General features: G+C 35.3%; 1 protein-coding gene across 10 annotated transcripts in view; it reads right to left on the reverse strand.

Annotated features, from left to right (window-relative positions):
* Positions 1 to 25,878, reverse strand: part of CMSS1 (cms1 ribosomal small subunit homolog) — a 458,243-nt gene that overhangs the window by 1,963 nt on the left and 430,402 nt on the right. For 8 of the 10 annotated variants that reach the window (XM_077118614.1, XM_077118612.1, XM_077118611.1 and 5 more), the window contains 6 exons: positions 18,639 to 18,734; positions 16,778 to 16,907; positions 13,349 to 13,408; positions 8,341 to 8,443; positions 4,431 to 4,491; positions 3,896 to 3,983 (listed from right to left, as the gene is read on the reverse strand). In XM_077118614.1, coding sequence (XP_076974729.1) covers positions 3,896 to 3,983; positions 4,431 to 4,491; positions 8,341 to 8,443; positions 13,349 to 13,408; positions 16,778 to 16,907; positions 18,639 to 18,734 — 538 coding nt within the window. The remainder of the gene's footprint in view (positions 1 to 3,895; positions 3,984 to 4,430; positions 4,492 to 8,340; positions 8,444 to 13,348; positions 13,409 to 16,777; positions 16,908 to 18,638; positions 18,735 to 25,878) is intronic. The other 2 variants (XM_077118620.1, XM_077118613.1) reach the window with 1 other exon arrangement.

Consider the following 25,878-nt stretch of genomic DNA (forward strand, 5'->3'; position numbering starts at 1 on the left):
ATTTTCAATTCTCTTGGTTGCTTTTGCCTCATTTGCTGTCCTCTCTCCTGGCAACTAATCCTCTGTACATTAAGTGCTGCCCTGGCCTGACAGAAAACAAATGCAGCATTCTGAGACTTGCTCTCCTCGTAATCTTATCACTGATTCTGAGGAAAGCAGAGAAACTATTCTTTCTAAACTCATTAAATGTTCATATGCTAGCAAAGAATCAATCCCAAACCTCCATCTCATGAAGCCCAGACAGTGAGCTCTCATTCCTGATAATTATTTGATAAGTTGTATCCTGCATTTAGGGGCAGTGGATTTTCAAAGAGTTGAACCCTAGGACATCTGTGTGACTCTAAGGAGTAGAGCAGACAGAAAGACAGGGACAGAGATGGGTAGTTAACTTTAGGTAGAAAAGGAGTTAAGATGAATGGGCTCTATTCAAAGTCTTCTATCCTTTGATGAGACTGTAAATCACTTAAGGACTCTGATCCTTCTCTTTTCCTATCTATATAGAAGATAATTATGGAATATGAGGGTTGCAGGGGACATCAAGGACAGTCTAGTCCTTACAGGGCTCAGAGTCAGGCACAAAATCAGGTTTTCCCATTCCTCATGTTCCTCTCTCTGCCCTAAGCTGACAAGTTACACTGGGAAATGGTATCTGAGGCCTTTTTTACCCTGCAAGCACTTCCTCCTTCTCTTTTCTCAAAACAATGAAATAAAATTATTTCACTATTTTGTTCTCTGTCCAAAATACTTTTTCATGCTTCTTATAATTAAATGTCTCTTATTGAAAACTCCCTCTGAAAAATTAAAGTAGAAATGATGAATTGGGAATGACAATGGATTGATAGATTTGCCTTAAAAATTTGCTGGTGAGAGAGCAAATAGGTACAACCTCTCTGGAAGGCAACTGGACAATATATAAGAGATTTCAAATGCTTATTATTTGATAAAATAATTTTCCTTCTATGATATACTCCAATAAAAACATCAGACACTTAAACACATTTACTTACAATGATGATCACTGCAATACTACTTATAATTGCAAAACCTGTAAACCTGAACATCCTACCATAGTAGAATAGCTAATAAACAATATAACCTTACAATGGAATACTATGTAGCTATTATGAATGAAAAATTAAAACTATATTTCACGACAAGGAAAGTCATCAGGAGACATATTTAGTGGAAAAACGGTATGATGTTCACTTTATAAAAATAAATAATTATATAGGAAGAAAGGAGGAAAGGAAATATATTCGAATATTGACTCACAAGGAATTTTCTCTAAAGTGATTTTTATTTTCTTTGTACCTTTTGCATCTTTCACAGTCTCTTATAATGAGAAAAATCATTTCATTATTAAATTAAAACAACACAATTCAGACACCAATGACATGGGATAATTTTGCATGCTTGGAAACTGTGCTTCATTGGACTATATCAAATATATTAACATGTTGTTAAGTCATAAACAGCTACATAAAATGAGTTATGTGAAATTAGTCTCGCTTTGTTAGATTTTCAGTGTCTAGAGCACCAAGTCTGTTCTTTTTAAACATTTTGCATGTAGTCTAACACCTGTGACATACATGGTTAATGAATATTAAACCAATCATCCAATCAGAATCAAAAAGTAAAAGTTATTTTCATTAGTATTTTTTTTAAAAAAATCAATAGCTCCTTAAATGGTTTCTCCACATGAAAGAAGCCTCTGCATTGAGTTCCTGCATCTCTGTACAAAATCTCATTCCAACATTCTGGATAGCTTTGTTTTCTTTGTCCTCTCTCTTTTTTAAAATAGAGGAATGGGTGATCCTGTGGCAGAGGGATCTGGTGACACAGAAATCATCTGAATTCTAGGAAGGGGAGAGGTGAATCTTTTCACTGAGTGCTGTAAGGGAGATGGGCACCAAACTGAGTCTGTGCCTGAGCTTTCCTGATGCCCAGCCAGTCTCTCCCAATTCTGTGACTCACAGAATGAGGGTGAATACTTTATCCATACTTTAATCTTCAACACCCTTCTATGAAAACAGGACAAAATCCAAAATCCTCAGCTTACTTTTCAAGGTCCTTCCTTCACAATCTGACTTTCTTTCCAATTGAATCACCTACTACAGCTCATGAAGTCTACAGCTCATGAAGTCTTGAAGCCAAAAAGCTGGTCTCTCTAATAAACATAATAATTAGTACTTACTGGGTGCTTAGGGTGTGACACTCATTGTGCTGAACTCTTTATTGACATTTTGTTTTCACAATCCTATGTGCAGTTACTATTATCTCTGTTTATAGGATAAAGAAATAGACCTAGAAAAGGTTAAGTAAGTTTCATGCAGTTGATAAGCTGCTGGATCTTAGATTTGAATCTGGAAGTCTAAATATATTAGGAACTCCTAACCTCAGCACCCTCTTATCTATTCACTGTCTTCTCTCAATATCAGATGTATCTGCTTGGCCCTTCTGATCAGGCTGTTCTTCCATTCCTGAATACTTTCCTCATAGCTCCTTGCCTACTTTAATCCTTGTCAACTTCAAAGGTCAATTTAAAGACCTTATTAGGGGCGGGCCACGGTGGCTCAGCAGGCAAGAATGCTTGCCTGCCATGCCAGAGGACCCGGGTTCGATTCCTGGTGCCTGCCCATGTTTTAAAAAAAAAGACCTTATTAGTCTATAAAGCCTTTCTTGCCAAGTCTAGCCACCATAACAATCTCACCCTCATTCAACTCCTGGAGGACTCTGAATCAAGGGCTTATCTGGTCTTTGGCATTTACTACCTCATAATGTCATTCTCATTCTATGTACTTTATCTCCACGGCTGGATAAGGAACTTCTTGAGAGGGAAAGGTTTTGGAACCAGGAAGGCCTGGATTGAGAGACCTTAGGAAGGGCAACTTAACCCTTCTGAACTTCAGTTTTCCCTTATAAAAGTAAGAATGCCAGCCTGCAAGGTTGCTGAGAGTACCAAATGAGATAACATACATGTGTCTAGCATAGCACTTAGTACAGATAGGAATTGAAAAAGTGTTTGTTTTCTTTCCTTGTCTGGGGCCAAGTCTGTTACTTCTTTACTTTTGCACAGAACTCTACATATAGTGGATTCATTTAATCCTGGATGGTTTTCATGTAGAGAGAAATACCAGTACTTCTAGCTTCAGTTTCCTTTCTGGCAAATGAGCATCTCTATAATGATTTGCTAAAGCCATGAATATATTCCTTTTAGATATACAAAATAATCCAGAAAGAATTCCAGACAGTTATATTTTTTGAAGCTGTATGATGGTATTAAATAAGTAATTTGGGAATGAGTATTGAAAATGAAATCCTTGCCACTGTTTGGCAGGTAGATCAGGTAATAACATCAGCAGCAGATTACAGGTTTTTAGACTACTGGCTTTTAGTAAATCAATTAAGCTATGAAAAATCCACTATCGGATGTCATCTGGAATACTTTCTGGGTAAAACACTAAAAGAGAAATGCATTCCAGAGAAATATTCCAGAATACCTGTATTTCTTCGCAGGAACTGCATTTTTATATACCAGCCCTCAACCAGAATAGCTTTGGGAAACTAAGACTCAATTAAGTGAGAGGAAAATGCTCAACACCTCTAACCCTACAATTTCAGAGGCTGTAAATTGGTGGACTGAAGGCTGTGTGAATCCACTCACTTGCTTAAAGCCCTTGTAATTTGAATGTATTTGGGTGAGCATATGTACTTCAGTTTTCCACCGTCCTTGCCATTCTCTATTGCCTTAAATCTGTTGACTGGCTTTACACCCTAAAGTCTAAATTTCTAACTACTGCATTAACTCAGTGTTCTGGTTTCACTTCCCAAAACTCACCCAGGGGTAAGGAAAACTCCCAGTTATGGGTAGGAGTCTCACTGCCTCTTTTCTTACCTTGTTTAATGAGTTCTTTAATCCTGCCTGGAGTTCCTACACCTAGATGCACTACATGCTTCTCCAGCAACTTTACTTGCTTTTGGATCTATTCCAAGATGGAAGAGAAGGAAGAAAAGAAAGAGTCATTAGAACATGCAATCATAGGCCAAGTTAGAGCATTTTACCTCAAAATTAAAAAAATAAAATGGAAATAAGGGCTATTCTGGTTTAGGGTCAATTGGCAGGGCTAAGAATGTTAACACCAAGATAGAAGGGCATCTCCCTAGAAAACGGATAAAAGAATTCAGCTTCTATGAAGCAATTTCAGAGGATGGAGGAGTGGTGACTGCTGCAGGGGACAGATGGGTATAGAGTCAATGGAATTCAAAGAAAACCAGGATGGTTGTTAAATATGTAAGGAAGGCATCAAAGAAAATGCTTGCTAGGGAAATGAAGAGAGGATGAAGGGAAAAGTTGAGGTCTAGGACTGGCCTTTAGGGATCATTACAAGAGTCCCTCTACACCCCATCAGAAACCACAAGCTCTTGCTTACCTTTATGTGTTTGGCAAATAATTTCATAACTTTACTGTCGCCTCTGAAAGCTGTCATCGACCTGATAAAAAGTAATAAATTAATATATGAGAAAGTTTACTCATTCTAGGCAAGTTGACTACTTCATCTTGCTTTATTGAAAACAATGTGTACATATGTGCGTGTGATATATATATATGATGTGTGTGTATATATAGACATACACAAACTTTTTTGAGCTTTTCAGGTTAGCCTGTCTCTGGAATGAAAGTGGGATGGTCTTTTATTCAAGCACATATCTTGGTTGGCCTCTAACTTTCATATACAGGTTAACTTTACTTGGGTTATGTTTATTATCAAAACATATGGATATACCCTTAATTTGTAATATAATATTTCTGTTTTTCAAGTTCCTGGCAGAGAATATATTTTCAAACTCTACAGTATAGTTCTCATAAAAAATGTGGTTGTGAGAAATATCTTAGAGTGCTGATGTCAGCCTGTGTTCTGTGGAGCCCCAGGACATCTACAAAGGTCTGTCTGCGGCTGCCATAAGGAAACCTTTAATCAGAGCAGTCTCACTTTTATCTACTTTGCAGAGTGAAATTCTTTGTAAAATATTATATATAGAAAGGATTCTGCCAAAGGGGGTAAAAAGGAAGGAAGAAAGGAAGGCGGAGGGAGGGTGGGAAGGAGGGAGGAAAGCATTGCCAAAACAAAAGCCTGCAGAATTAGAGATATCAAAACAGGTAGAATTATAAAAGAGTGACTAAGGGTAACTAAAGAGCAAATGCCCTGTTGAAGGGGTCAACAAGTGCTCAGCTAGTTATTATGATGTGACATTATGGGTCCTCTGATACAAAAACAACTGATTTCTAGAGAAGCCAGAAATCAAGATTTTTATATGTGAAAACTGGTTTTAAATATGGGAAACTCATTCAGATTCTTTAGATACAATATATTTGTAGAGTGAATTTAACCCTTGGGCTGTCGATTCACACCTCTGGTCTAGGATAGGCAGTCCATTTGGTTTCTTGGTAGTCAAAATTCCAGATCTATTTAGATCAACCCAGACTGTCGGCTCTGTGGGTGAGGTCATGCTGGTTGGTACCTTAAACAACTGTCTTTACCAACTCGGCTTTGACAGTAGGCCCTCAGCCTGTACTGAGGGATGCTCCACAAAGTAGATATATCACATCAACTGTCTACTATCATTATTGTAAAGATGATATTGAGATTGCTGCCATTATGGCACAGTGGGAAAAGCTATGATACTTAGAGAACTTTTAAAAATTTAACTTATTTTTAAACTCAGAAAGTAACATGTATTTTCCTAAATGTGGGGCTAATGCTTGGGCCACCTCTGTACTTGACTAGGGCCTTATGGAAGTGATTTTGAGCATCTGTCCTAGCTGGCTTCACCTGATTTTCTGATCTTTATTTTTTTGCTTCCATTTCACCACCGATTTTATATTTGTTGTATTTCTATATACATACCTCATATTCTGTTTTGAGATGAAATAGGTAAAAATGAACAGTTTTTGTAACTGATATTTGGGGACAGACCTAACATGGGAATACTGCTAGGGAATACTATTTTCCCTTATATATCATTTTTATATTTTGAGAAATATTATTAACCAGTAGGAATATATAAGTTTACATAATAGTGAACCATGCTTCGTACTAGTTCTGCTGTACTACAGTTTTTACTTACACATAAACTTTCTCCATGGCAAGGTTAATTAATTATGAAGACAATTTAGGAGAGATATTTAACATAACTCAAGAGAACAGATGTTCTTACAAAAGTTAGAATTATTTAACAGTCTTTATGAATAGGGCTCATTGTGCTTGTTCAGAAATCCCCTTTTGCAAATCACCTACCCTTGGAATGGATAATATTACTGGGGACACAGAAAAATACTGAGAATTGGTAAATGAAGTGTGGCAACATGGTACTTTAATGCCCTTCAAAAGGAATAAAAGCAAAATCAATTCGACAATTTGTTTTTAAGAAGCCACCTCCAGGCCAACCTCTTGTCATCATCATTTGAATGTGAAATGAGTTCTGCGGTGGTAGAAAGCACTGTGAAGTCAGTGTGAACTCCTATGATTCAGGAACAGCAACTACAGCAGTCCAGAAGCAGTTGCAATCTTGAAGGTCAATTTATGTTTAGAGCAGAAGTAGTTGAATGAAACACTTGTTTTTCACTAGGTGGATCATGTGATAGGATTCAATGTGCGTGCCTAGGTGGAGAAAGGGGTGTGTGAAAGACTTAAGCTTAACATCTACTTTCTAAATTCATTATTATATTAGTGCATTTAGTATAATTGATGTTAAATAACTATTGAATGTCTACATTTCCACTATTCTATTTGATCAAGTTTCAAAGCCTGGTCAGTGCCTGCTATAGGAGAGGGCTGATGCCAATAAATCCCATCTTATTCTTATAGCTGTTCTTGGAAAGCTGAATTTTTACCACTGATTGAGTGGGAGTTTTTTTGTTTGTTTGTTTGTTTGTTTTTTACAGAAACTACAGGGATTGAAAAGGTATGTGAAAGCATTTAATAAAGTACTGATAGGTTATCATTAAAACATAATTTTTACATTTAAATCTTTGCCCATTTGGAGTTTATTTTTTTTTAAAAAGCTTTTTCTTATTATATAACATATATACAAAGCAAAGAAAGAAAAAAGCAATAATTTTCAGAACATTCTTCAACAAGTAGTTATAGTACAAATACACTACCATTTCATCACCTCACATTTTTCCTTCTAGCTGCTCCAGAACACTGGAGGTTAGAAGGAATTTGTTTTTTTATCATCACAATTGATATTTTTGTGAAAAATAACATATATACAATTAAGTAGTAAATTTCAAAGTACATCATGGAGTTTAATATAAGAAGTGAGATATGGATTCAACTTTTCAGATGATCACCCGTTGTTCTAACATAATTTCTTAGATATCTATCCTTTCCTACTGATTTGTCACCTTAGCCATAAGCTACATTTTCATATGCATTTGGGTCTATTCTGAACTACTGATTCTGTTTCACTAAGCTGTCTATCCTACGAAAGCCAATTTCATTTGGTTTTAATTTTTAATTATTGAGACTTTACAATGTGTTTTTTTCTTTCTAGTTATTTATTTATTTTTTTGGGGGGGTAATCTGATAGGGATAGTATCTTCTGGTTAGAATAGTTTTTCAGAATTTACCTGGCTATTTTTTCTTGAATATTTTACATATGAACTTAGAATTAGTTTATGTAGTTTGAAAAACAATTTTATTGGAAATCTGTGAAATTTATTTAGGGAAAAAATATAATGTCTTTACAATGTTGAATCTTAATCAAGAATATAATATGCCTTTTTGTTTCTCTAAGATTATCTATGTCCCTCATATGTTTTCTTTATATAGTCTTTAAGTTTATTCCTCGGTATTTTATCTTTTCTTGTTACTATTTTAAACCAGATCTTTTCTTCTATTGTTTTCTTCTAACTGGTTGTTGTTGGTATTATCTTCCTATATTTTAGCCCTTTAACCCCTACAATATGTGTCCTTCAGACAGTTGCCAGACAGAATCTTTGAAATGATTATCCAGGCCATACCACTTCTCTGCTCCCTCCCTTGGGACCCATCTTGGGGCCTTTTCCATTTACTGTTCCTTCTGCCTGGAACACACTTCTTCCAGACATGTACTTGGCTCTCTTCTTCATCTCGTTCTCAGTTTTCATCTTCTTAGAAAAGTTTTCCATGACTACCCTTTTTAATTGTCTGTCTCCCCCACTGGAAAGTAAGCTTCATGAAGGCAGAGCCTCTGGTTTTGTTCACTGTTAAATCTCTAGTACATAAAACATACCAATTTGGCACACATCAGTTACTCAGAAAACATTTATGAGATAAAATAGGTGAAGCTTCCAACCTAATGATCTCCAGGGCTCGGATGGCAGAACTGCAGATGATCAGCATCAGGACTGATTTCTTTTCACTGTGGTTTTTCCGAAGTTTTACCCACTTGGGGCAGACTGGATAAAAGAGTACAAAAAATGTTACTCTAAATAACCAAAACAGGGTCTCCAGAGCTGAGTATTCTCTCTAAATACTTCTTTGTTAGGGTTTAAGCAAAATAAAATATAATGAGCATTTCTAGACTCTATTCTCTGGCTATTCAAGATATTTGATTAAAATGTAATAACACTAAAATACAACACAAAATGTATAATATGCCTAGTAGCTAAATGTGATTAGTTTTAGAACTTAGTAAAAAAGCTTGGAATAATACATTTCAATATTTCAATTATGTTTGGTGCTTGAAGGCAATATCGGTTTAAAAGAACTCTGATTCAATAATGTTAAACTTTAAAGTGACATGCAGCATAAGAAATGGAATTGACATTTAAATGACAGCAAACACTTTTTTAAGCATTCACATTATGCTAAGCACTTAACAGGCATTATCTTTTTTTAGTCCTCATAATCCAGTGAGGTTGATTCTATTATGATCTATATTTAGATTTGCTGAATTTGAGGCTAAGAAAAGTTAAGTAACAAGGATACCCAGTGTATAAGTGGTGAAACTGGCACATGAACAAGTTAGGTATCATTGGAATTGCTTAAAGCTTGAAACAAGAACATTAAATTTGTACATTTAAACAATTTTTTTGTTGACTACACATAAATGACCACAAGATACGAGTAATCTAAGATATTCTTGGCTAGACTAATAATACAAATTGAAAAGGTCAAGTTAGATTGTATACCGTGTAGATTGATTACACGATAGCCATGGCCTGAGTTCTGAGTATGTGAACAGAATTTCAGAATATCACAACTAGGCTAGAGATCACATGTTCTAATTTTATTGTCTTTCAGATAAGAAAATCAAATCCCAAGGAATATTCGATGACTTGTCCCAGGTCAAACTGCAAATTGGTAGAGGAACTGGGACTAGAACACTATTCTCTGGATTTCTAGACCACTGTCTCTTAAGTGTTAAAAAACAAAAACCAAATTCCCAAACCCAGTGCAAAACCAGAATAAATATGTTAGGTAAAAATTAATGTCCAAATGGATCTAAAATGTCTCTATTTAAAATCCATTTAGAAGTGAGAAACTAGAATACAGGTTACCAGAGGCTGGGGTGAGCAGAGACTGGGGAGTTTATGCTTAATTGGTACAGAATTTTTAATTGGGATGATGGTAGAGTTTTACACGTTTTTTTTTTTTAATTAAAAAAAATAAAACAACAAACAAACACAAACATTCTTAACATATGATCATTCTGTTCTACATATATAATCAATAATTCACAATATCATCACATAGTTGCACATTTATCATCATGATCATTTTTTAGAACATTTGTATCAATTCAGAAAAAGAAATAAAAAGACAACAGAAAAAAATTCATGATGGTAGAGTCTGATGGTGATGGTAGTATAACATTGTGAATGTAATTAACAGCACTGTAATCATATCTTTGCAATATATAAAAGGGGAAATTTTAGATTGTAAATATGTTACTAGAATAAATCTTTTTTAAAAAAAGCCCAGAAGATTGTACAATACAAGCAGTGTGCCATAATGTAAACTGTGGACTATAGTTAATAGTACAATTATAATAACATTCTTTCATCAAGTATAACAAAGATATTATACTCTAATGTAAGATGTTAAATAATAGGTTAGTATTAGAGAACTGAAGTCAAGAGCATGGGTTATCAGGTTGGAGCCTACTGCAATGATTTCCAGATTGTAAGCGCTTATACCAGTCATACCTATTCCAGAGCTGTAACTGCTATTTCTAAATTCTGAGATACTGAGCTATTTGTGTATAACGTGGTTGTTCTCTGAAACTTCGGGTATTTGTGTAACACTGGAGACACAGAGTTAGAGCTCTGAAACTAGGCAAATCAGTATTACAACATACAGCAACTGTTAAAAAAGTTGAAAAAGTTATCAGACTTCAACTAGAGATATGAATGAAGTTGATCTGGAAAGGACTAAGGTAAATCAGAATAGAGGGTAATGGATGTTATCATCCATATATTAAAACTCAACTTCTGTGTGAGACCAAAGGGAGAGATGTTTATTTGGTGCAAAATTTATATTTTGGGTAGCGCATGTCCTAATTTAATTTGTATGGTCAGTTTAGTTGAACACCGAATTCCAAAGATTGTATACTTTGGAATGTCGAATAGGGTGTGAGATTTTGTTGGTTTGTTCAGATTAGTGTGATGCCCTGATATATCTCAGAATAATTTGGGCAGAGAATAAAAAAGTATTTGCAAAGTCCCTGTGGAGGAACGGGGAGAATGGAGAAAATATTAAACTTCCCCATTTGGGGAATTTCTGATATTTTCGTGAGCAGTGGGGACAACCAATTCAATAGGTTGAACCCTTGATCTTGGGCTCAACCCTATGAAACTTATTCCTGCAAAGAAGAAGAGAAGCCTACTTATAATTATGCCTAAGGGTCACCCCCACAGAGAACCTCTTCTGCCACTCAGATGTGGCCTCTCTCTGTAAGCCAACTTGGCACGTGAACTCACTGCTCTCCCCCCATGTGGTACATGACACGCAGGGGTGTAGATCTCCCTGGCAACATGGGCCAAGACTCCTGGAGATGATCTGGGATGGACCCAACATCATGGGATTGAGAAAGCCTTCTTGACCAAAGGGGTTAGAGAGAAATGAGACAAAGTTTCAGTGGCTAAGCGATTTCAGAGCTGAGAGGTTATCCTGGATATTGTTCTTATGCATTATATAGATATTCATTTTTAGTTTACGGTATATTGGAGTGGCTGAAGGGAAGTACCTGAAACTTTTTTTTTCTTTTATATTAATTTAAAAATTTTTTTTTAAATACCAAAAAACACCAAACACAAACATTCTTAACTTTTGATCATTCCATTCTACATATACAATCAGTACTTCACAGTATCATCACATTGTTGCATATTCATCATCATATTTCTTGGAACATTTGCATCTATTCAGAAAAAGAAATAAAAAGAAAACAAAAAAATTCATACATACTATACCCCTTACCCCTCCCTTTCATGATCACTAGCATTTCAAACTAAATTTATTTTAACATTTGTTCTCCCTATTATTTATTTTTATTCCATATGTTTTACTCATCTGTTAATAAGGTAGATAAAAGGAGCATCAGACACAAGGTTTTCACAATCACACAGTCACACTGTGAAAGCTATATCATTATACAATCATTTTCAAGAAACATGGCTAATGGAACACAGCTCTACATTTTCAGGCAGTTCCTTCCAGCATCCCCACTACATCTTGACTAACAAGGTGATACCTATTTAATGCATAAGAATAACCTCCAGGATAACCTCTCAACTCTGTTTGGAATCTCTCAGCCATTGACACTTTATTTTGTCTCATTTCACTCTTCCCCTAATCCCTTGATGCTGAGTCTCAGCTCATTCTAGGGTTTTTCTCAATTCCTTGATGCTGAGTCTCAGCTCATTCTAGAATTTCTGTCCCATGTTGCCAGGAAGGTCCACACCCCTGGGAGTCATGTCCCACATAGACTGGGGGTGGGGGTGGTGAGTTTGCTTGTTGTGTTGGCTGGAGAGAGAGGCCACATCTGAGCAACAAAAGAGGTTCTCTTGGGGCTGTCTTTTAAACCTAATTTTAAGTAGGCTTGACCTATCCTTTGTGGGGTTAAGTTTCATATGAACAAACCCCAAGATTGGGGGCTCAGCCTATTGTTTTGGTTGTCCACACTGCTTGTGAGAATATCAAGAATTCAACTTGGGGAGGTTGAATTTCCCCCCTTTCTCACTATTCCCAAATACTAGTCCCAAAGGGGACTTTGTAATTTTATTCACTGTTCAAATCACTCTGGGATTTATCGGGGCGTCACTCTGGACAAACCAACAAAATCTCATGTCCTACTCAAGATTCCATGTACTTATGGTGTTCAATTAAGCTGTCTACGTAAGTTATATTAGGAAATGCACTAGTCAAAGTATAAATTTTGTACCGAATAAACATTTTTTGCTTTAGTCTCACACATAAGGTAAAACTTTAAAATATTAATTACCATCTATTTTCAGCACCCTGAAGTAATGACATTCCTTTGTTTGTCCTCATACAAAAACATTTTTTAAATTTGTACATTTAATCACTGTCATTATACACTCTAGGCATTCCTAGATTATACCATCTCAGTCTTTATCATCTATCTTTCTTTCTGATTTCATTCGTGCTCCCAACCCTCCTCCCTCTATCATTCTCACATTCAGCTTCATTTAGTGTGCAACAACTTTTAAACTGTATTCCAGTAGCCCTGACTCTTCAAGACAATTGTGTAACTACATAGCTTTTACAATGTGACTGTGTAATTGTGAAAATCTAGTGGCTGATGCTCTCTTTATCCAAGGTATGGACAGATTAGTAAATAATTGGAGTAGGGGGGACGAAAAGTGATAAAAAAAAAAAACTGGGTAGATTGTAATACTAGTGGTCAATGAGAGGGAGAAGTAAGGGGCATGAGATGTTTGGGTTTTTTCCTTTTTCACTTTATTTGTTTTTCTGGAGTAATGCAAGTGCTCTAAAAATGATCATGGTGATAGATACACAACTATGTGATGATATTTGGAGCCACTCATTGTACACTTTGGATGGCCTGTATGTGTGTGAAGATATTTCAATAAAATATTTTAATAAAATTATTTAAAAACAAAATAGGGAAGTATACAGGAACTCTGTATTTCCTGCATGATTTTTTTTCTGTAAACCTACTACTTCTCTAATAAAAAAATTTAAAATCCAATTAAGATGGAAATTTTTTATTTTAAATGTAGTTTTAAAGGTTTTTGTCTTAAAGAGACAGACCTTATTTTTTCAATGGGATAATAATAACCTAGGTGAATAGTTTTTAAAAAATGAGAACTTACTTTCTTTTAAGTATGATGAAAGACTGTGAGTCAAGTCATTGGCCTTGAGGAAACAGGAATCTAGAAATATAAGAAACATGTCTTGTAGAGAATTTTGCAAACACACATACAAGACAAAAATAAATGAAATATAAATGATATATTCTTGGTCAAGATGATAACGAACTAGTGAAATGTGAGCTCATTATATATTTTAAAGTGTTGTCTAGTATTTAAAATAAAAGCAGCAACAAATAAACTTTTAACTCTCTATTGCACTGCCCATAATTTCTTAGAGTAGTGAAAGAGAGGCTTGTTGTATCATTCAGTATAATAATGAGTATCTTTTAAATCTGTGGAATAGGTAATTTACAAAGACAAAGCTGAAATGGCTAACAAATCAAACACACTATTCATCAGAAACCATAAATTAAAATAATATTAGAAAGTACTTTTATACACTAGTAGAATACAAATGTTAGGAAATATGTATACTACCAAGTACTGTCAACAATGCAGGGTGATGGGAGATCTTGTGAACCGTAGGTGGAAGTGTAAATTGGTATTGATATTCTGGAATGCATTTAATAAAATTAAGATGTTTTTATGGTATGATCCAGTGATCACATTTTTTGGTAAATAATGCAAAGAAATTCTCATGTGTTTGTAAAGGAACACATAGAAGAATATTCATCTTGAAATTGTGATAGTGGGGAGTTGGAAGCAACATAAGTGTCCACAACCTGGGAAAATGGACAGTAATATGTAGCCGATGAAAACACTGGAATACTAGGTAGCATTTAGAAGGATAAAACTAAATGTACATAAAACCATCTAGGCATATCAAAGAATTGTTAAGTGAGGACAGAAAGAGAATGGGAGGTTCAGCACAATATCATACAAATAAATTAAAAAATGCACACATATAAAGCAAGATGACATTTTACAAGGATGTGTATATGTTTAAAAGTACATATCAACACATTAGGTAAATGCCTATGTGGAAAGGAAAACAGAGTGTGAATTGTGGAGAAATGGGAATAACATGACAAAATACAGCACAATGTAATAACATAACACAACACAATACAACATAACATGGTATAGCAACTATGGAGAATGATTAATTCTGTACTTGAGATGTTGAAAAATGCAGCATCATGTTTATCTTCCTAACTCACTCTATAAGAAAAAGTTTGTCTATATATTAAAGCAAAGTGCTAGATGATAAACTATTACTAAATTAAATGAAATTCATATTATGATCCAGCACATATAACTTACATTAAGTGAGTCACTAACTTCAAACATGCTGCCTCCTATACTGTTATGGAGCCTTTGATGGTCTTTAAAACTAATTTCTCAAATCTGGATATGATCTGAATCACCTGGAGAGCTCTACAAAAGACGCAGATGCCTGGGATGGATTCTCTTTTGATTAGTGATTCAGAATCTCTTGGAAGTGGTACTGGCAATCTGCTTTTTTATTTTTTTCAATAAGTTCCTCGGTGATTCAGTTGCAGCCAGCCTGAGGCATTTAAGAACCACTGATCTAAACCACACTTAGCTCACAAGAAGACAGCTTTGAGTCTAATTAGCCCTGAGCGACTCTAGCCTTAAAACCCTGATTAAGTGCCCATGTGTATGACATTAAAATGTACAGTGCACAATATTAATTGAAAAGACATGTTCCTGCCCTACAGACACAAACAACCTCAAATGAAAACCATGTTAGACACTTGGCAAACCATATAGGCAAATATTTTATTATTTATATCCACCTTATATTTATGTACCTTCCTGAGCTTGTTCCAAATAACCAGTAGCATTTCCCTTCCCCTCATCTAGAAAGGACTTCCTCTTTGTCTTCGGCTTAATCAGTGTAGTGTCTGGGGCATTTTCTCCAATACCTTCTATGATACTTTAAGTTACTGTATCTCAAAATGTCCTAATTTCTTAACTGAAAAAGAAAACCTGCTCTTTTTGGCCATAACAGTATTTCTAACATGCATTTCTTCCTCCCTTAACCAACTCATGTCCTCACATTCTTGCCTAAAAATTCCTGAATTCTAATATAACATGGACTCACTATGAACTGAAATGGCTCCATAAAGATTTCTTCTGACCTCTGACTCTACAGTTCTAGAGAGAATCAGGGTTTATGTTGTTCTATGAGGTTACAGAGTAGTAGCAGTCTCATTATTTCACAAATATTTCCTAGTTGAAGTTATACTCTTACAAAGAACTGAAAGAGAAGACTGACTATCAAGTACTAGTGAAAACAAACTTCAGTCAGAGCTTGAGAAGAGATTTTGTGATGGGACAGTTAGGACATAGCTCCCCTCCAGAAGAAGTGGATGCTGAGAGGCATGGATTAACTGCTTCTGGAGCTGTCTTCGCTCAGTAAATCTAACACTCCAGATCTTGCTCATGTGGACATGCACTCTTCAGTACCCTAAGGGTATTATTCTTAGAACAGAAACATATAGGGACATTCGTATTCCTGAATCCTATGTACATTTTTTTCCCCAAAAATGTACATCAAAAAGGAATGATAAAAATTTAGGGAACATACTGTTTTTCAGTTTCTCAAGCCTCTAGAAAGCATAAAGCTGTAATGGAAAAAAGGAAATCAAGCTACACTTGACTTTTTCTAAAAGCAGTATTAGATATCTCTAGCAGTCTATAAATAGCTCACTGAAGCAGCTGGACCAGTTTTTTTGTGGCTTGATTTTATGACATCTCTTTTACTTCAGCCCCTGCCCAAAGGAGTTATTGTATATATCACAATTTTGAAATAAATTAACATTGCTTAAAAACTTTTGCAATATCATATTAATGTAATTATATATACTCCAGCAGGCTTAAAAAATCACCAGGGGTGAGGTGGCAGCCTTGCTAAAAACGCAGAATTTTGTCTTCACCTTTAGATAGTCTGCTTGAAATGGTCTGGGCTAAGAACAAAATCATGACTAGAAATCCATGATTAAAAACAACAATAATAAGGAAAACAATAAAACTAAGATGCTTATTTAGGCTAAAGGTCTTGTCTATAATGGATGAGTAAATCAGCATTTCATATTTATACTTTTCAACGTGTTCTTTATGGTTATAAAGAACACGTTGCACACTCAAAAATTAGCATTTACTATAAAATAGAAAATACAATTACAAATCTTACCATTACATTGAACAAATGCCATTTAGCACCATAATTAATAAATTACCCAACAATTAAAACTACTAGTTTGAAGAAGGGCATATTAGAACATGGAAAATATATTAATTTATTGGCTGAGACACTTAACCATTACATACAGTAGAGGAAAGATAAATAAATTTTGTTCCTTATCACTCAAGAAAATTGTGAACAATAATAAGCCCCCCTAAATGACTAAGTTTCAAGCATAGTAAAAAAGATAGAAAAAAAGAAAAGAAAACTGATTGTACCTGGTAGGTGTAGTTCTTCTAATTCAATCACTGAGTGATTACTGCTATAATAGTCCTTCATCATCTTCTGCAAGTCTTCAGGTGTCCCTGGTTTTGGTTCTGATTTTCCAAGAATATCAGTAATTTTCTTCTAAGACATGAAAAGAAAAAAACCAAAAAGATAGATTCTCAAAAGGACTTGGCTTAGGACAGTTTGATTCCTCTGGCATTCAAACTATATATAGCATTTGTACTAGCTGAGTTCCTATTATGTACAACTGAGAAAACTCAATAAACATGTCATGGACATAACTATTGCTTTGTAAATGAACGTATCATTTAAAATGCTCCTCGTAACTCTTTGGATCTATGACTTCCTAAAGAACTAAAATTTCTGGAGTCTCCATAATATGATATTTTCTGTTAAAAGTCAAGCAATCTTGTTGCTATGGAAACCACTTTAGACTCTTTAAGACCTAGATATTTGTCTTCCTGGGGGAATAGAATTCTGAGAATTTCTTGCCTAACCTGATTTTTGAGGTGTTGGTCTCAGATTAGATTTCTGAGATTAAATTAAAATAAACTGAGTAATGTGAGCATAGGAGTCCACTGATAAGGGGAACTTTAGGTCCACAACTCTCAAGCCTTGGGAGAGAATGACAGTCTGAAAGTGGTCCCACGGAAGGTAGAAGAGATATTAAGGAAATACTTTCCAACATCTATTTTGACTTGGACTCATTTGTGTAGCCATTACTGAATGCCTGCAATATACTAGGAACACCCAATCATTCAATTAATTTTCATCACAAACCTCCCTTTTCACTTTCTTCTAATGTTTCATCAAAGATCCAGAAGGAATCATTCCCTATCTTTTTCCTCCCTTCCACAAAATCCTCATTTCTAAATCACTGCCAAGATTGGTCAAGGTTCAGTGAAACAAATTAACTTTCAAACACATGTCATCAGTGGGCACATTTTAGCATGACCTCAGCCAAGGCTAAAACTATTTAGCTAGAGTTTTGACCTTGAGCCACCAAGAGAGCTTAATACTCCTAAAGGCCATTACTGTACAAACTATCAAAGAGAAGTTAAAGTCACTTCTTTAAGGACTTGCCAAACCTCAGCCAATTTGGCATCTGCCATCGTCCTATTTGGCCATTTGTGAGGAAAGAAAACATATGCACACACACTCTCAGTTTTCTAAAAGCTTGCTGTAAAGTAACTGGTTTGAGTCCATTTTCTTTCCTTTAATCCCAATCACATTTCCTCTGCTGACTTCAGCAATAGACCCTTCTTGGCAGGGAGAGAATTGCACTGCTGTTTTAACAACTGTGGTAGAAGGTCAAAGCTTACCATTCTTTCTCCAAGGCTGAACTTAAAGAAAGTTTGTGTAAGAGAGGAGTCTTTTCCATGCTCATAAGCAAGTATTAAAATGGAAGGGGAGCCTTTTACCTTAAATTATGGTTCCAAATTAGAGTCAGAAATGTGTTATACTACCTTCATCTGTTTATTTTCTTTTTAATTAATAACCTAAGAGAAAAGGCCTTAAAAACCATAATGAGTGAGAAAAGGAAGGTTGGTAAATTTCTTTTATTGTAAATCTAATCTGTAATGGTTGGGTTCCACCTCACCCAGAATCAGAGGGACCAGAGGACAGGATAGTTCTGGGTCACTTCATGAATCAGAAATCTATGTCTGACTCCTAACCACATTGAAAACACAGGGTGGTAACAAAGATATTTAGTGTTCTGCAAGACTGAATTAGTAGTTAGAAGAATTTATTTTTAGCTTTAGCACAAATGCTTAAAACAAACCAAACCAAACCAAACCAAACCAAAACAAGACAAAACAAAAAAGTGACGAAAACCAGGTGAGGCCATACCATTGTAAGAATTATTAATGATACCTTTCTCTTCCTCCTGGTTTTGGTGGCATCCTTTTTCATTTCCTTTGGTTGGATCAAGAAACATTCTTTAGGCTATAGAGAAATATAAATGAGAAAACTTTTCATCTTAGTGCAATGCAGTGTCAACTAATGGTATAAATACCAAAGTACCTTTTGCCATATATGTATTCTTCAGAGCATCTTGGTAACATCATACAGATAAAGACCTCTCTCTCAGCTAATATTTATGGTCTGGGCTGAGAGAATTTGAGAGTCAGTAAGTGCCCATGAATTAAGACTGAAAATCTTTAAATGAAAGTTGAAATATGTGAGTGAGTGGGTTGTCTATGAGTTTGGGGTGATGGTGCAAGGTATTAAAGGGTAAAGACAGAGGACAGGTTTATAGAATACAGGTAGAAATAGATGTGATTAAGCTTAAGATGTGGTGAGACAGCTTTTGACTGAGATTTTCCATGAACTAACTACGTGTGAGACTGCTTTTCTAGGTCAATAGTTTATTATTTTGTATTATCTATTCCTTTTCTCTTTTCAATAAGCACAGAAAATTTTAAGTAAGATATATTTGCTTATATTTTTGTAAAACCAGCTGTACCAAATGCCTTATCTACAGTGACTTAAAAAAACGAATGTTTCTGCTAATGGTCTTTGTCTCAGCACCATAATAATTATCCAGATTATCCAGAATAATCCATTTTGCCTGGTGCCTTGACCCCTGAGTATCTTGTGCAGTTTAGTGCTATTTTTATCTTGAGGTTTTTTAAATGTAGAAAAACAGGAAATTTGGACTAAGACCTTGATTTATAAAATAGAATGCTTCAGATTCCATATTTATTAATCATAAGCAGTAATATAAAATGTTTCCTGTGCTGGACCTTTTATGCAACATTTTCAAATAAATTGCCAAATAAGATATAAAACATAAAGTGAAAACATTCTGAGTTTTCCCTAGATTTAAGTTTCCACTCCAACTCAGTTTAAGCTAGCAAGCTACTAACCAAAGCAATCTTGTCTCCACTGGCTCTGTTTAAAACGATTACAGATGAATCTTTCTAATAAAGCTTGCAGACAGCCTATGATTAAGAATGACTGTGGCCTGAAGCCAGAAAGAAATATAAAGCTCCATAATTTCTTCAAGACATGGGGCCAGGACCAGCAGTTCCAGACTCTGTTTCAGTTAGAAAAGAGGTAGATTCAAAGGTTTGGGATTAAAGTAACATGGGAATCTTGGAATTTTGGGTTCTTCTTGTTTAAAACAAAAAACCCGCAAGAAGCAATTGCATCATAGCTAAAGAAGAGAGATATTATGATCTCTTTTATTTAGAAAGTTAAAGAAGAGAGATATTATGATCTCTTTTATTTAGAAAGTTGAGCTGTCTTTTGGAGGCAGACACATGCTGATTTGATGCTGGTACATGCCAATTAGAAACTGGGCCAAGGCCACTAATGTCAGAAGCTGCCAGATCATCATGAGAGTCCAATTTCAGACCAGGCTAACATTCAGCTCACGCTCCTAAGGCAAAGGTTTGGATATAATTAGCGGCTCCCTTAAGACATACTGCAGTATCTCATCATCAGAATCAAGGTCTTAGGAAGAAGATTTAGAAATTTGTTCCATTTTTTAATTTAGCAAATAGGGTTGCTCTCCAGGAGTATGTTCCATGGGCTGCGTTGTATTTATGCTAGGTTTACAAAGCCAATTAGCACAAACATTATGTAAATTAAGTCTGAAGTAAGCTCAGTTATAAGGACACAGACTCCAATTCTGGAAGAAAATAAAAATGCAATTCTGAATCATGTATAGGAGAAGGAAACCTGGTTTATATACTGCTTTAATCAAGATACTGCATTAGGTTTCAACGTTAGACTGAATCAAATCTAAAAAGTCACATTTATGGGACAAATTTCAATAGGGTTAAGATAGCTTTATGGAGAAATGCAGATCTACACTGTTGAAAATTCTTACCTTAGAATTTATGAATCTATCTTATGAATGCAAACAGAGAGAGAGTCCAGGTCACCTGATTCAGTCCAGGTCACCAATCAATGGTATGTGATTTTGACAGTTGATAAGTAATGTCGTCTCTTTATATGAAATGTAGGAATTTTAAATATGTAGTATGAAGAATTAGACTTTACAAAAATATATGAAAAGAATAAAGTTTTCAAGAGAAGCAACTAGGGCATGTTCTCAAGCCTTTAAAGTGTCAAAAATTATCTTTTAAGAGTAGTTCCTAATTGAAGCTGAAGGGATACAGACTGTGCAACAGGACTAGATACAAAAACTCAAAAATGGACAGCACAATAATACCTAATTGTAAAGTAATCATGTTAAAATACTGAATGAAGCTGCATCTGAGCTATAGGGTTTTTTTTGTTTTTGTTTGCTTGTTGGTTTGTTTGTTGTTGTTGTTTTTTACTATTACTACTACTTTTATTTCTTTTCTTTATATTAACATTTTATATCTTTTTCTGTTGTGTTGCTAGTTCCTCTAAACCGATGCAAATGTACTAAGAAACAATGATCATGCATCTATGTGATGATGTTAAGAATTACTGAGTGCATATGTAGAATGGTATGATTTCTAAATGTTGTGTTAATTTCTTTTTTTTTCTTTCCGTTAATAAAAAAAAAAAAAAAAAAAAAAAAAAAGAGTAGTTCCTGTTTAAACATGGCAAAGCAATCTCAAAATCCCACTAAAGTAAAAATAAAAGAAACTGAAAAGGTGTGAACCTATAAGGAATAAGAAACTAGGAGAGAGGATAATGGTAGTGGAATATTTCAACAAATTTTTGGAAAATGGAAAGTAGATGAAGTGATTTAGAGAGAGACCTAGTATCTGAGTTTTTTGAAAGGCAAAGCTAACAATAAATGAGTCTGTTTGACTTGCTGGACCCTGAAAAGTTCCAGTACTTGAGTCATAAGGTGCTACAGAAACTATGAGAGGCCTGAAAAGAAAGAAATTGGTTGAAAGTTAATGGTTAGAAAGATTAGCCCCACCCCTGTTCCCTTTCAGCAAGCAGGCAATGATCCCATTACTGTTTCCTCTCACTCTGCCCATGCTATAAATAGATTGGAGGTTTATTTTTTGAAAAGACTGAAGTTGAGAGGATCAAGAAATCAGGCAAGGGGGAAACAGGGTAGAGGTTGAGGTTCATCTCTATTTCCTGCCCCTATTCCAGAATGCCTGGAAGCTCATATATCACAAGCAGGAAACAAGTGAGTTCTTCTCTGGAATAGTGGAATGACCAAAGAAAAATGACACAAGAGATGACATATGGGAGTCCCATAGTAAAAAATCCAGCTTGTTATCCACCCTACCATGAAGTTCACTAATCAACAAACCCACTCAGGCATAAAATTTTCAATAAACTTTTTATTGAAAATTTTAGTATATCTCTCTTCAATATGAATAGAGAGCTATGATGTATTTACGTCTAAGGAAAGCCCCCAACATGAAAGTGAAAGATCAAAGCAAGCAAACAAACAACAACAAAAAAGAGAAACTTGAAGTAAAGAGGGACAACATTTTAAAACAGTAACAATTAATATCCTCAGAGAGATAAATGAAGATTTTTGCATTCATCAACCAAGAAACCAGCTATAAAAAGAATAAACAGAAAACATTTAAATACTAATATAAAAAAGTTGGAATAATAAAATGTAAGAGGAGGCTTGAAGATACAGTAGAGTAAATCTCCCCAAAAAGAGAAACAAAAATAAGGAGATGAAAAATTAGAAGGAAAAAAAAAAGTAACAATACTAGAGAACCAGTCCAAGAAGTCCAAAATTCAAATACAAGATTTAACAGTGAGGAGGGAATGAGCAAAGAAATAATATAAGAAAAACTTTCTAGAACCATAGGATACTTTCCAGATCATGAAATTCCAAATTGAAAGCCCATCAAGTATCAAGTACAATGAATGTATGAAAACCCACACCAAAAAGCATCACTGCGAAATTTCAGAACACCATGGATAAAGAAAAGATATTAAAAAATTCCAGAAAGAAAAACTATGGTAGAAAATATGAGGATCCAAAAATATGGCAACAGTACTCTCCAAAGCAATAATAGATGTTAGAACTCAATGAAACTATGTCTTCAAAATTATAAGGTAAAAATATTTGCATATCAGATTTTATGCCCAACTCAACTGTCTATCAAGTGTAACAGTAGAAAAAAGACATTTTCAGATATATAAAGTCTCAAAAATTTACTTCTTACTAAAGATATTGAAGGTTGTGTTCCAGTAGGAAGATACGGGAGTCAACAAACAGGGGAGTCACCCCAGGAAAGTGTTGAAGTAGTGTGCTGGTTTGAAAGGATGCATGGACTCTAGAAGAGCCATGTTTTAATCAAAATCCCATTTCGTAAAGGCAGAATAATCCCTATTCAATACTGTATGTTTGAAACTGTAATCAGATCATCTCCCTGGAGATGTGATTTAATCAAGAGTGGTTGTTAAGCTGGATTAGGTGACATGTCTCCACCCATTTGGGTGGAATAGAGGAAACATTTTGGAGAATGAAGGAGATTTGGAGAGAGCAGAGAATGCTGCAGCATCATGAAGCAGAGTCCACAAGCCAGTGACCTTTGGAGATGAAGAAGGAAAACACCTTCTGGGGAGGTGTTCATGAAACCAGAAACCAGGAGAGAAAGCTAGCAGATGACGCCGTATTCGCCACGTGCCCTTGCAGATGAGAGAGAAGCCCTGACTATGTTCACCATGTGCCTTCTCACTTGAGAGAGAAACCCTGAACTTCATCGGCCTTCTTGAGCCAAGGTATCTTTCTCCGGATGCCTTTGATTGGACATTTCTGTAGACTTGTTTTAATTGGGACATTTTCTTGGCTTTAGAACTGTAAACCAGCAACTTACTAAATTCCTCTTTTTCAAAGCCATTCCGTTTCTGGTATACCGCATTCAGGCAGCTAGCAGATTAGAACAAGTAGCATCCCAGGATGACAGTAAGGAAAGTCCGCTTGCTCAGCAAGCTTTGAAAACCAGTTTAGAGTGGAAGAGTAGTAGGGAGGTTGTTAGGAAAGAAAAATTACTGATGTATTTGAGCATATGGAAAATATTATTCATGGGCATGTGAGAGAACTATTGGAACATAAGGAAAACAGAAAACAGTAGAAATCCAGACAAATGAAGAAATTTAACAATTATTTATGCCATGAAAATAAAGAACTGTATGTACAGGAGAATGATAACAGTTTCTCCTTTTCTCAGTATTCAACAATATTTTCATGGTCATGATAACATAATAGCGACAACCATTTTAACCAAAATTATGATATTCTTACGTGGGGTGGGATGGGGGAGGGGTAGTTGGAGAGGGAATGGGAGTAGATGGGAGAGCTATATCCTTATAAATACCACCTCAAGAAGTTAATAGATTATGTTAGAAATTGATAAATCAAATCAAGGAATAGCAATATAAACTATAAGGTAGTAAAAAAGAGAACATCTAGAAAGGCAGAGTGGTTGCTTTAGAGGAAAGAATTAGGATGGGGATGGGGTAGGGAAGGGAACAGTTTTTTTTTTTATTCAAAAACTTTTAACAGTGTTTCGTTCAAAATTTTATAGGCAATTTTTACTTCTGTAAAAATAAAAAATTAAAATAGTCATATTATAACAAAATAAGCATGCTCATTTAAAAAATATAAATAATTTAGAACTAGTTGTAGCTTCTTTTGTGCTTGGTCAAATATAATACATATCTACCAGAAGGCTAAAATTAAAAAGACCAGTAACTCCAAATTGTTGGCAAGAATGTGGAGCAACCAAACCTCTCATACACTGATAGTGGGAGTACAAAATAGTACAATCATTTCAAGAAAAGTTCTGGCAGTTTTTATAAAACTAAACATGACTCAACAATTTCACTCCTACGTATTTACCTAATAGAAATAAAAACATACTTTCACAAAAAGATAAATATGAATTTTCCTGGCAGATTTATTCATAACAACCCCAAACTGGAAATTGCCCAGGTATCCATCAATAGAAGAATGGATAAACAAACTTAAAACAATCACCAATTTTAATTACTCATGAATCTATGAACCCACAAAGTTCTGAAAGGAACCATATATTCAGAAATATATCTAGTCTGGGTAGAGGGAGTAAGAGACAGGTGAAATGTAGAAAGGCCTTTGGAATTCTACTGGATGAGAAAGCTGCTTAGTTGCTTAAATGCTACCTTTCATAAAAAAGGAAGGATAATGCAAGGACAGAACCAAGAGTCCAGAGGGCACAGATGAGAGCCATAGAGAACTGTTTCTGGGCATTGAGACCTAATCAAGAAACTTGCACCATTTTCCCCGTTGGATTTCAGAACTGCTATGGATCAGTGACTCCTTTGTGCCTACATCTTCCCTTTTTAAATAGGAATGTCTGTAAAGGTTATCCTATAGCCATTCTACCATTGTATTCTGGAAATGTGGGAAAGAGATAACTTGTCTTGTTAGTTTCACAGGTTGAAAGAAGATAACTTGTCTCGTTAGTTTCACAGGTTGAAAGAAGATATACTAAAAAAGCTTGATATACTAACTTAAGGAACTAAACCCAAGAAGCTGCAATTGCACCTAGACCTGATTCAGATTTTGAGATTCTGGACATTGAGCTGATGTTGTAATGGGATGAGGCTTTTGCAAGCCTTGGGAAGGGTGAACATATCCTTCATATGGGAGGTCATAAGTCACTAGGGGCCAGAGGGCAGACTATGGTAGCCAGCTTCCAGTATTCTGGTGTTCAAACCCTCGCATAATCTTCTCCCCTTCAATGTAGAATGGATTAGGGACTTGCTGCTAATAAACAAAATATAGCAGAAGTGATGAAATGTCATTTGTGAGATAAGATTATAAAAAGATGTGGTTTCTGTCTTGGGCACTTGCTTATTTTCTCTTGGATCACTCAGCCTGGGGGAAGCAGCTGCTATGTTGTGAGGCAACCTCATGGAGAGGTTCATATGGTGAGGGATCAAGGTCTGCCAAAAACCACATGAGTGAGCTTAGAAGCAGATTTCTCCAGTTGAGCCTCCAAGCCCAGCCCAAAACAGGACTACCACCTGATGAGAGACATGGAGCCAGAGGCACCAAGCTAAGCCATACCTGTGAGATAATATATTTCTCTGCTTTAAAATGCTAATTATTGATGTAATTTGTTATTCAAAAAAATGGATTAGCACAAAGACTAACAGAATTGAAAGACCA

The sequence above is a fragment of the Tamandua tetradactyla genome, chromosome 10 (assembly GCF_023851605.1).
Source record: "Tamandua tetradactyla isolate mTamTet1 chromosome 10, mTamTet1.pri, whole genome shotgun sequence".
Taxonomy (NCBI): Eukaryota; Metazoa; Chordata; class Mammalia; order Pilosa; family Myrmecophagidae; genus Tamandua; species Tamandua tetradactyla.